The 12,481-nt window shown below is 44.7% G+C and overlaps 3 protein-coding genes across 3 annotated transcripts; 1 reads left to right on the forward strand and 2 right to left on the reverse strand.

Annotated features, from left to right (window-relative positions):
* Positions 1–216: 216 nt before the first annotated feature.
* CCR75_005105 (uncharacterized protein) lies at positions 217–2,411 on the reverse strand. Its single transcript, XM_067963188.1, has 3 exons — positions 2,229–2,411; positions 1,702–2,142; positions 217–1,642 (listed from the first exon to the last, which is right to left on the reverse strand). Exons 1-3 carry the CDS (start codon positions 2,257–2,259, stop codon positions 327–329), a joined length of 1,788 nt encoding a protein of 595 aa, XP_067820067.1. The 5' UTR covers positions 2,260–2,411; the 3' UTR covers positions 217–326.
* A 356-nt stretch (positions 2,412–2,767) lies between these two features.
* CCR75_005106 (uncharacterized protein) lies at positions 2,768–7,348 on the forward strand (the record flags this gene model as incomplete). The annotated part of the gene is made up of 2 exons (XM_067963189.1): positions 2,768–3,672; positions 3,752–7,348. The coding sequence occupies 2 exons, from the start codon at positions 2,768–2,770 to the stop codon at positions 4,932–4,934; spliced, it is 2,088 nt and encodes a 695-aa protein (XP_067820496.1). The 3' UTR covers positions 4,935–7,348.
* On the reverse strand, positions 5,319–11,612 carry CCR75_005107 (uncharacterized protein; the record flags this gene model as incomplete). Its single annotated transcript, XM_067963190.1, has 1 exon — positions 5,319–11,612. One exon carries the CDS (start codon positions 11,610–11,612, stop codon positions 5,319–5,321), a length of 6,294 nt encoding a protein of 2,097 aa, XP_067820069.1.
* Positions 11,613–12,481: the final 869 nt, after the last annotated feature.

Below are 12,481 nucleotides of genomic sequence, written 5' to 3' on the forward strand. Positions count from 1 at the left end.
AACAAAATGCTTAGAAATTTGTCTCACGAAAGCACAAACGCTGACTGTTGGCGAGCTTTATCAAACGTAGGCGATACTAACGCTCTCCCTTCGATTTTGCTCTTTTTTGGCGCTTTTATCAACTCCTTTTGGCAACCAAATTGTGTCATAATTGAGTCTTTGGTATTTGCTACAAGTTTTTATACTTTTGTATCATTTGAATAATACTAAGAGAAGGTCGCTATATAAATCAATTCTATTTGATACTTGACATTTTACACATATGGATATAATAAATAGACAAGAAAAAAATCGAATAAACATTTCCAAAACTTTACATCGCATTGCTAAACCGTGTCAGAGTCCACGTCAATATCCGCGGCCTTCTCGCCCTTAAGAGGGCTATTCACAATTTTAGCCGCTTCTTGAAGAAGCTCAGTAGTAACCAGAGGCTCCTCTTTTCCTTTCTCCTTTTCTACATCTGATTCATTGTTATCCGCCATTTGAAGCTCTTCAGGTTTTAATATAGTAAAGCGCAAATCGCAGTCCGCGGAAGTTGAATGGTTCTTGACATAGTATACGTTACCAGGCGGGACATAGAACTCGTCGCCTGGGCTTAACAAAAAATGCGTCGTAAATTTGCTCGTGAAAAAATCGTCATCAGTCTCAGGAGCAAGTGCCACCTCAAGCGATTTTGGCTGACACCCCGTCACGTAAAATAATTGCACTGCTTGACCAACTCCCTCGGGTTCTTTCCACGCTCCTGGAGGCAATACGACACGACCCGAGATCCACCGAGAAAAAGGCGACGGACTGAATAAATTAAAGCTTTGTCCTGCGTAAGCATGAACAACTGCTCCGCCTCTCTCTTTGGTAGGAAGCTTACGCACGCGAATTTCGCTCGAGCGGCAGATAATGTTAAGATCATTCATACAGCCCGCCTGACTGTCGTAAAGTGATGCCCATTCGCTTTCCACAATTTGCTTTTGAACGACTTTAGGCAATTCCTTAAGAGCCAATGGTCTACTGCTGTTTGTCTTTTTGGACGGTGGCTTGGCTTTCGTGCGTTTTGACGATGGGGAATCATGTCCAAGACGCTCCACACCCACGACAGTAGGCATGACAGTGCCGACACCAACAAATGTACGTTCATAAACCATATGCTCACTTTTAAACCACGCAAGTGGTTTAAAACGCCTTCGCTTTGATCGACGCAAGCCACTGCCGTCCCACACTTCGTCTTTTATTTTGCTGTCTAAAATCTTGGATGCCTCAGGCAGCCGATCACGTACCGGACCTGTGGGTGCGTCTGGCTCATTGTAAAAGCTGTCATCCCCATTTTCGCCGCCTGAGTCATGTTGAGCCTCAAAGGATTCGTCGATGTCGTCATCAGTCTGAACAGATTGGATCGAGGTGTCGGTTGCGGGTGGAATCGTACGATAGCCATAATTGCCCGTTGGCCTAATCCGACGTTTCTTCACATTACCGTTTGACTGTTTCACAACGGATTTTGCTTTTTTTCCCTTCCCTTCACTTTTCTTGGGTTTATCTTCGATTATGTCGCTAGTAGCGCTACCATTTTTGAAAAGTTCCTTACTGATATTAGGCGACAGTGAAGTCTTGTCGGAAAAGGAGGGAGTGGACTTCAAAAACCGGTCGCTGGCTGTACGTTAAACATTAATAAATTAGTTTATCATGAGCAATCATAAATGCAGCTTATACCGTTCGATAGTGGCGTCACATGATCCTCATTGATAGAGAAAGGACTGGTTGCGTCTTCATCAAAGCCTCGGTCACTTACCAATCCTCGTCGACGAGGCTTTTCCTTGACATCCTTCTCTGTCGATTTCTTGCGCAGATCACGCATCGTGACGTTTGTGTCAATTTTCGTACTATCTACGGATCCATGAAGGGAGCCGTTAAAATCAAACGACACATCGCTTCGGATAGGAGAAGGGGGCGCGTTCTCCTCTTGCTTCTTTTCTTCGTTTGTTCGGCTACTATTACTACGCAGCCGCGGTAGTATAGGTTTTGTCTCAATTTCCATACTTTCGCGATCGCTTAAATTGGGACTACCAATATCTGGCAGCTCTACCTCGTGCTCGCTTGGCTCGGAGATATCGCCTGACGTGTCCGCAGATTCCTTGTCCGACATCGTTAGCGCTGCTCCCCATAACATAAAGCGTCAAATGTTGCACAGTGTGTCCGCATCTTTACATTTGATAGCTACGACAGCGAAACACACTTACAATCATCATCGTCTATGGAGTCATCCTGCATCGAGTCCTCATCGACCCAAAAGTCGTCAATATCTTCAAACCCCTCAGCATCCTTGCGCACGTCCTCTCGCACGACAACCTTCGATCGGCTGCATCAGAAAGAATCCACAAATATACTAATATAGCGTTGAATCAAGCTGTAAAATCAATTCTCCTTACGTTCCGACGCTAAGAACTGCATCCTTGTTGACTATGTATTGCTTCAATTTTGCCTTATTGAGCGACGCCCGGTCATGCGCCGCTCTAAAGAGACATATAAAGGTATAAATATTTCAGAGCATTGCACCTTTTCTTTTTGAATCTTCACACGCACTTGGTTCGTGGCATAAGTATCTCGATGTCGTCCATGAACAAAAATTTGCTAGAAAAATGCAACCGGTATAAACTAATTCTTGGTGCCCATTTATTACCAATAAAACAAAAGCGTTTTCATCCAATGAGGCCAAGACTAAACAGAGACAGCTTCGACTAACAGAAAGTGCGAAGCGACAGGCCCCCAGTTCACGCCCATGCAGAGCTCGACGTTCACCGTGGCACCTTACGTGCTAGAGCAAGCGTACAAGGCGATTCGGACGACGCCTCCGGAGCCGAAGGACTTGGAGCAGTCGGCCAAATTGCAAAGCTTCATGGACGAGCACTTTCCGACCGAATCGGACTTAAATATTACGCGCCGCTCAATAATTCTAGCGGAGCTGCGGACCATCTTTCGTTCTTGGGTCAAGAAAGTATGTATGGAGAAGGGTGTGCCGGAGGAGATGGCAGCAGACGCTGGTGGCCAGATTCTTGTCTCGGGTTCATACAGGTTGGGCGTCAACGAGCCTGGAGCTGATATCGATACTATCTGCGTCGCGCCTCGCCATGTCTCGCGGGAAGATTTCTTCTCTTCACTTAAAGAAATATTTTTAAAACATCCTAAAGTTTCGCAGCTCGTGGCAATTGAAGGTGCCATTGTGCCACTTATTACCTTCGACTATGAGGAAATTAACATTGATCTTCAGATAGCTATCCTTCCACGGAACTCAATTCCAGAGAATCTCAATATATTAGACGATCATGTACTTGTTGGAGTAGATCCGGCCACTGAGAAAAGTCTTAATGGTCCTCGTGTGACGGAATTGATGATCAAGTTAACACCTAATCGAGAAAGTTTCATATGTGTGCTTCGAATTGTCAGACGCTGGGCCAAACGACGTGGACTATACTCGAACAAGATGGGGTACCTTGGAGGCGTCAATTGGTGTATCTTGGTTTGCTTTATTAATCAGCTGTATCCAACAGCTGCACCCTCAACTTTGCTACTCCGTTTCTTTATGGTACTAAACAACTGGAAGTGGCCACTCGCCATTCAATTGTGCAAGTCGCACGACACTAAACTCGGTCTGGAAATCTGGAATGCTAATGCAGGTCACAATCGGTGGGTGGGCCATCTATGCTGTATCACGCATTGCTTCTGACGCTGCTCTCAAATGTTGTTGTAAATGTCGTATTTTTAGATATCAAGTGATGCCGATTTTGACGCCAGCATACCCTTCGATGAATTCTTCGTTTAATGTCTCGACGCACAGTTTGGCGGTGATGAAGGTGGAATTTAAGCGTGGCTTGGTCATTGTTCAAGACGTGCTAAACAAGGGCGGATCGGAATGGGGACCACTGTTTGAGCCGTCTGACTTTTTTGCCGTTCACAAACACTACCTGGCTGTCGAGGTATACACGGTCAAGCAAGAGGAAGAACAGGCGTGGTGTAGTTTTTGTGAGTCTCGTATGCGTAAACTAGTCGAGGCTTTAGCGTACAACCCAGCGCTCTGCAGCTTGCGAGTCTATACGAAGAAGTATCCGTTGGGTCACGTTACAGATGGGGACGCTGGATTTAGCGGGCAGTCCAAATGTCAGTCTGTAACTCAGTCGCCGGCTAAGGTCCAAAAATTCGGTGTATGCTTCTACGTAGGATTTGACGTTGACCGCCGCCACCTACGCAGTCGTGAGGTAAACATTGATAGTTCAGTGGATTATTTTAAAAGCAACGACCTGTATCGGTGGAACAAACGAACGCCTTCAATGGATGTTCGGGTCACTCCTATTGTCTGGAAACTGTTGCCGGACATCGTGTTTGATGAGATGGGTGGACGGGCTGCCGCACGTGTTATCCGTCGTGAGTTTTTAAGAAGAAAGAAAGAGGAAGAGAAGAAAGCGGAGGAGGCGGCCGCTCCGAGTCCTTCGCCTTCAGTTAATGAGAGTTCGCAGTTGCCGGAAGATGGCGACAGCTTGTCCAGCAGCCAGAAGGCAGCATTAATAGTTACGGAATTGGTGAACAACAAGTGCAGCTTTTCGCAACCAGGAAGTCCAAATCCTGCAGCTGATGGGGCTGAAGCGAATGGTACTGACTTAGTTACAACTTTTCCACTTAAAGCGAAATCGATGGTGTTGATGACATCTTCTGAAAGTACAGGTAAGCGTTACCATAGTGGAACGACTTTGATTGGAGACGATTGCCCGGATGTGGCAACGGTAGTTGCTGACCATGATTCGTCTCAAACATCCGCTACTGGTGCAGCAGCTCAAGGTATTATTGCACCACGTGCGGAAGTATTTAAGAAGCCGTTCGAGTCAGTTTCCTCGGGTGTATCGTCGCCGCGCAAAAGACGTAAAATGAAAATCACTTTTGCCAAATTGAATTGAGAGATTTGTGCTGTGGCCAAAAAAAGTTGCACAAAAAATAAGAATTCCCCACAGAAAAAAAGCAGGTAGAAATAGTGGCGAAATTCATGCGCAGATGATCTCGACAGCCAGTCTCAATATTTGTGACAGTATTCGAGCGATTCTTATCTGAATTTATCGCTTCAGCTATGCAAACCGCGTTGATGGCGTCCGACAAAATTTGCTGGCAAAGTTCTTGACGGCGACTTATCACTCAATCCGAAATAAATAGATAGGTATGATTCATCTTAGCACTTGGTTGTCAGCTTTTGGATTGATTCATAAAGGTCTGGAAGAAATAAAAATGTAAAATTGAAAACGTCGTACATGCAAATCCATTTTAAAGCAATTGATCTTCTGCAGGCATTACATTGAAAATAGAATGAATGAAACTAGCTTAAGCCAGAACGTCTTTTCAGCTTCTGAAACATTGTCATGGTCAAGGAAAGCAGACAATTGGAATTGTGCCGGTGCCAGCGATGAATGCGTTCTTTTTGAACAAGCTGTTAGCACTCGATGCAGGTTGTCTTTCCAATTTCTTTCAGTCGGCCTTGAGTGCCGTTCAAAGTTAATTGAAGTACTAGCAAAGTAGCGCATTAAAACACTTGCAAGAAAAGGATCCATCAAATCCTGAGCTTCTTTCGTGTGTAATCTTGATGGTGCGGCTTCCGCCAGTAGTTGGACTTGCGCTGAAGCAAACGACGTAATACATGTCGATGTTCGATGCCAGAGGACGCCAAGCGCTTGTTCCATTTGGATCGAAAGCCATTCACCAAACTCGAATATTGGCAAGCTTTTATCTATAAATTTGGGCTCTTCCATCGCCTTGAAATCACCTTTCGACTTGAATGTGCTCTCCATAAGCGGTACGTAATGACAACACTGTTCGCTAAATAAGCGCAGGTCTATAACTTCCATCGCACATGCCAGCTGAGGCACTTGCTGCAGGCGAAAGAGTGCGTGCAACGCATTTAGATATGGCTGCATCAGCAAGTGTGGTTCTTCTCGAACAGATTCTAGTGCCCATAAATTGATATGCGTCGCCCACCAGCTACTGCCCCAACTAATTCTATGCAGCTGGTCAATTTCGTTGTTAGATTCGCCACGGACACTTTTGTCATTAAAACCAGCCGGCGTAAAGTACGCGCAAAAAAGGCTGCCTAATCGATTGTCATCGCTATTGTTGGTATCGTTGGCAAGAAAATTTGATTTTTCACGATGTCTGCGCTTAAGATAGACCACGTTCTTGTTTCGTAAAAGTTCCAGTCGTAACGAGTTAGCTGTTTTTATTTGATTCGTCACAATAGGTCGTCTTTCTTCAGCAACATGCGACGTCATAATTTTAATACGATAGTATCGAGAATCAGCGATAACAAGACGTTGGATCGTGGCAATATCAGGAAGAAGACATGGACTTTGCAGCACTCGACGCAATGGCTCCATTTTTGGTTCAGGTAACATATCGACTTCAACTTGAACGGCACACGCCATTTTTGAATTTACGTCCACAGTTTCCAGCAATCGCGAGGTATCAACCGCCAACACGTAAAGGTGACGAAATGCTTGCAGGTGGAATTTGTTATCAGCCGTATTCGCAGGAAACATCGGATACAAAGCGATGACAAGCCCTGCAATCGCCTCTTTCGATCGCGAGACAGTGGCACGTCCACCGCCAAGAAAAAGCAAACCTATTGCCATGCTTAGGGCCATGTGATTTCCATAGCTCACTGCCGCGTCTAAGCGTTGACGTAAAGTGACAGAACGCAACAAAGACAGCGTTTCAGTATGACCAGATCCAGCATCAACAAGAGCTAGCGCTTGCGCACAAACTGCCAAACTTCGTTCAACAGTTGCACGCTGGGTCGCAGCAGCAACAACGTTGCATCTTTCACTAACAATCGAGGATGAAGCCTCTGATCGTAATTCGCGAAAGTGGAGAAGGAAAAATCGAAGCGTAGCCCGCGCCGATCTGTCTCCAGTTCCAGCAAATCGTAGTCCAATACTCATGCACGCCCCAGCTGTTATGTTTGCATAGGCCTCACAGATTAAGTGATGATCAGAACTTGACTTCGAACTGCTCATGTACTTCATTCGCGTCATATCCTTTCCATGCGTTTTCAGTGACGTGTACGCATGAAGCAATTGCGCCGGGACTTCGTGCTGATCTATCCATTCCGTTGACGGTGAGATGTCCCTCCACATAACTAGATTTTTTGCCAGCGTGCGAACTAGTAAAATGTCTGGGCGAACATCGTTGAGGAGAATCAGAGTATCAGGCACAGCCAATTGTGCTGCTATGGCCTTATTGTTCGTCTGAATATACATGAAGCCTAGAGCTAAAGCGCTTGCGCAGGCCGTCACCCCAGGATTTACATATTCGCAACCTCCACAATTTCCGGTGCGATTATTAAAATATTTCGTTTCGCGGCCTGGGTCCGACGAAGCGCCGAAATTGCTATCAGAAGCAGCATTGTCTGGCGCCCCACCATTAACAGCTGAACTGGTGCCACTAGCCATACTCCCAAACGCTTGCCAACGACGGCCACGATACAAGCAGCTTCCAGCTGCATTTGGGACTCGATGCTGTTTCGCCTCACCGACAATATATCTGTGTAGAGTTTGCTCAATCTCCAGATCGGCCAGTCCAGGGTCTCCAATTGTGGTTTGACCACGTCCAAGGGTGATAAGACCAAGTGCCATTCCTGCTGCTAAGGCATAACTTTCGATCTGATCAAATGATACATTTGACAATCCTGCATTGCTAAGATTTTCCACGAATTGGGCGCTTGTAGGAGATCGCGCTATTTCAGTGAGCAGTAATTCGGTCATTAACCGGAAACCCGTGCCTTGGTACAGTATTCCAAGTCCTAACAGTGCTGCGATTTGTGTCGATGCAGGCACTGAAAACCCTCCGAAAGGTGAAGGTAGCAATGACGGAACATGAAGACACAGCATTTTTGATACCGATCGCTCCAAGGCCAGCTCTAAACCTGTTTCTAAAAGTGGAGTTTTGTCTGAAGACTCAAGCTCGAAGGGCACCGAATAAAAATGATCGAGTGGTGCAATCTCATCGCTTTCATTCGCTAACGGTGAAGCGGGGCTGCCCTCGTTGCTTGTATCGGGCTTTGCTGTTGTACTTTGATGTGTTCGCTTATGACGACAGTGTGCAGCAGTGCTGGCCATGCCGAGCATAATTGCAACTGTTACCATCTCATTTGACAGGGACAGATAATTGTATACATCAGCCATGGACAAGCACTTAAGATGACCACGAAGGCCAATTCCCAACAATAATCCGGCATGGGCTGCATAAGCTTCCTCTAAGTTGCGACCGTTTCTATCAGTTGGCGTAGCTGCTGCTGCCCGCTGGCTAGCTGAATCTTGCTGCGGAAGATTATTGACTGTTGGCCGATGGTACTTGATCCAGTGGCGATTTATGACACCTGAGAGATCGTGAGCAGCAAGGCGTAAACCTGTAGCGCAACCGTTGTGAAATTGAGGCCAATACGTCAGCTCTTTGGCATAACCGGACAAATCCAGCTCCACAATGGCATTTGTTGGTGGTTTACGACCTTGCAAAGGCAGCCTAGGAATTTGAAGTCGCCAAATTTGCGTCCGTGCGTTTGAAACCTCGTAATTGCCAAGCGTTACCATACCACGCGCCACAGATAGTGCCATTGATCGCTTGCAGAGAAGCAACAAACGAGCTTGCTGCTGCTGTGCGTAGTCAAGATCTGACGAATCTGGTGATTTCTCAATTTTCAGACAGAGCGGGCGACTTGAGCGAAGCAGTCGTGCCACCTCTTTCATTCTCCGATCAGAAGGAAAAAGTGGTTGGCTCCGATTTATAACGTCGTCAAGCCCGTCGCAATCATCGTAGTATTCCTCAGCTTTAGTTTTAATGTCTCCAGCTCTGCTGGTGGCCTTCTGTCGCCGCAGACTTTTAGATGTGTCAAAATAATTATCTGGTTGGTCTAAGCTGGTGTTTTTACTGAGGTCTTCTCGGCCCACAAATTCGCAAATATCCTCAGTAAAGAAATTAGGTGGGTGGAGCTTGACTTGATGGATAATCTGGATGATTACAATGCTCAGACCAACCGGGAGATCATCCAATGATATTTTTTTACCGACCGAATCTTGGGTGAGATACATGATCAATTTGAAGGCATTCAATTGCGTAGTTTGCACCTGTGACATGCTCTCGTCCAAGCTTGGATAAATTAACTTAAAAATTTGACAAACTGCCTGCGTGCGTCGAAGAGGACTCACTTTTTGTCGATATGAACAAACAGAGGATTGCACGACACGGTCAAAAAGCGTTGAAAAGTCTTGTATGGTGGGTGGCTTTGTAGCCATTTTGTCCTGCAGCCATAGAAGTATGTCAGGCACAGACCCATGTGCTGCAAAACAAAGCAGCCCATCTCGCTCAGATTTAAGGAATTTTTTCATCCCGACATGATTTTCTGCCGACTTTGTGCGACCTTGTAAAATACGATTATCCTCTTCATAATATGAAATGAAAGGATGAAGCTCCAGTCGCAAGGCCATCGTCAACAGCAACTTAGCTAAGTGTAAATGATGCTGAAAATGTGTGATTGACAATTTAAATTCTTCGCAGAGCATATGAAGCCCTGCAAAAACGATTTCTAAGTATTCGTTCATGAAAGACAGTTTGCTATTCATAGGAATGCCTTGAGCACGATCTTCGCTTTTATTAAAGAGAAGAAGTCTCGTCGCTGGAGCTTCCATTGAAGCGAAAAGAGCCGCATTTACATAATGGTACGTGTCGTGGAATTCACAACCACAAAGCATATCAAAAGATGGTGAGCTCACGGCAATATTCGCAACATTGCTGGCTGATTCCTGTTCTTTTAGGAGCAATTTTTCTTCATTATCAAATTTTTGCTGTGGAAGCAGACCTAAAATGCTTTCAACAAAAGCCTGCCATTCAAGTCCTTGCTCGGCAAAATCATCTTCTTGTCCAGACATTTGAGCTTTTTGCTGTGCCGAGCATATAATATGTGCCTTATACAAACACAAATTATCAGAAGGAACCACGTAATCGAGCACCCGAAAAACTTCGGCTAACAACGAAGATGTCATTTTCAGCGGATGCTCACACCGCCATATCACGCTGCGAGAGATATCAAATAAATCCGGATACACGATTCCGAGGTCTTGCCCTTCGTCAATTATAATTAGCTGCTCGTTAGTTTCGAATCGCAAATTTCCCAAGCTGTTTTCATGCTTCGATTTATAAGAATTGTATCTATGCTCTAAGTCAGGAAGAAGAAGTTGACAAATCGGATGTTGCGCTTTATACAGCACGAGCGCACCATCGTTTTCCAGCACTACAATATCAATAAAATTCTCGAAATCTGACACTTCCCCCTTTACGCAGGGCTTTGCAGAACAATCGTCTTTGATTGGAGCGGCGTCACGACAGTGTACAATACAAAAACTGTTGGTATCCCTGTCTTGTATACTATGCGATTCAGTAGCAATTTCGCGCTGTGTAATCGGTTTTAATAAAAGCGATCCCGTGTGTTTATCCATAAGACACAATAATGGAGAATTGTCGACATCTGATGCAATAAATGCAACCTTAGAATCATTACTTGACAACATTGACGATGTCTTTGTCACAACTGTAACTGGTAAAGTAATAAGAAGAGAAGGAGTTGGTGATGATAACATCGAGTCAGAGCTTCGTGGTCCCAAAAACGGGCTTTTCCACCACAACGTCGCTACCCAATCAGGTTCAATTGGCACCTGGACTTCCTCCAGATTACATTTAGATCGCTGCTTCATCCTTGTCGGTTCATTTAACAATCGTAGTTTGGGTGTCAAACCACTAGAAAGTTTCTGAAACATATTGATCCGAAAAACACAAAATGCCTGCTCAGAACGATTAAATGTCACCAAAATGAGTGATGTAGCATCCTCCAGTACATTAACAGCTTCTAATGCTGAATCAACGATAAATGTTTTCTCATTAGTGTCTGCTACTGTGCTCAATACCACGGGTTTGACCTCATCAAGCGGGTGTCGAAGCGTAAAATACCTCGGCCTCAATAATGAATATTTATCCGCATTGCTGTACCTGTACCTATCTCCATCTCCTCTGTTGCTCGTACTCGCTCGTCTATATTTTCTGGCAAGTGCCACTGTTGTAGCATCTCCAAATCGTTTTGACGATGGTGAAAGGGGTAGTGATGAACTGCGCTCTAACAGTAGACCTTTTCCACTCATAGAGAAAAGTCGGGTAGCTTGGAAAGGTAGCGCCACCTCAAACGCATCACCGGAAGCCGTGAAAACACTTAAGCAATCGGAGCGCACCAGCACGCACAAATGATGTTGCAGTCGAGACTTGCGCGAAGCGCCTTGCATATTAAGACTTGCCCATGATCCGTTCGGTTGCTCACTTTCACTAGATGATACAACGAATTCTGTTAGGACGGCCTGCAAGACTCGCCCTGGAAAGACGAAGCGTCGTTCGACGACATGCGTCCCACGGTGCACGAATGAGACGCTATTTAAGGTTACTTGCACTAGATACGGATATGATGAGTACTGCGACTCGCTAAAGAATGTATGCCCGGTGTTTTTCTGCTGCGAATGGTCCTCATTAGAGCGCACGCTGGCGCACGGCGTCGGCATTTTAGGTACTTAATTTTATCATTACTGAATTTTTGGCTCGAATTTTGTAGCTTGTCAATATCTTGTTTAAAAAGAAAACAGTGATGTCCAATTGTAAAGTTGCAGTGTATAATAGTTAAAGGGCTGTGGACAAGCGTTATTCTCCCCTATGTAACGGGGCACTGCCGACTTGTACTGCTTCAGTACAAGTCCACTTCGCACTGCCTCACGTCACTTCACGTACACTAGATACGTGCAGAGGAGTACTCTCTTTAAAACACTTGCTTCAAAGAGAGTCAAAAAATGACTGTAATAATATAATTAAGTTCTTCTGTTTTCTATCATTTTTTACTAACTTAATTATATACTAATACTAAACATGTAATAAAAGTCTTATCTGTAACGGGGTGTATCGTTACATGAAATTAATACTTAAAGGTTGTTAATTAATATATTATCTAAAAGGTAGATAATATCTGGAGGATATTACTTTATATAGTGATGTTCAGAATTGTTATCCATAAATAGGTATAGACCATTATATCTATTTATTCCGCAGACTAATCAGCTGTAGAGATAAACAAAAAAGAGAGTCAGATAAGATAATATAAGAATTCAGTTGCCTGTTTGGTATTAGTTATAATTAAGTTTGAGTTAACAGATAGAAAGAAGAGATACTTAATTATATTAATACAGTTTTCATTTAACCCTCTTTGAGCTAGTTACCTTAAAGAGAAGTCTTCCTCTGCACGTACTAGTGTACGTGAAATAACGTAAGGCACCACTCGCAACTGAAGCAGTGCGAAGTGGACTTGTACTGAAGCAGTACAAGTCGTAGTGCCCCGTTACACCTGGTAGCACTTTGTAGTCCGTCCAAGGACCACATTTCC

Source organism: Bremia lactucae, assembly GCF_004359215.1.
Source record: "Bremia lactucae strain SF5 chromosome Unknown BlacSF5_NotPlaced_49_SHOA01000009.1_1371882bp, whole genome shotgun sequence".
Classification (NCBI taxonomy): Eukaryota; Oomycota; class Peronosporomycetes; order Peronosporales; family Peronosporaceae; genus Bremia; species Bremia lactucae.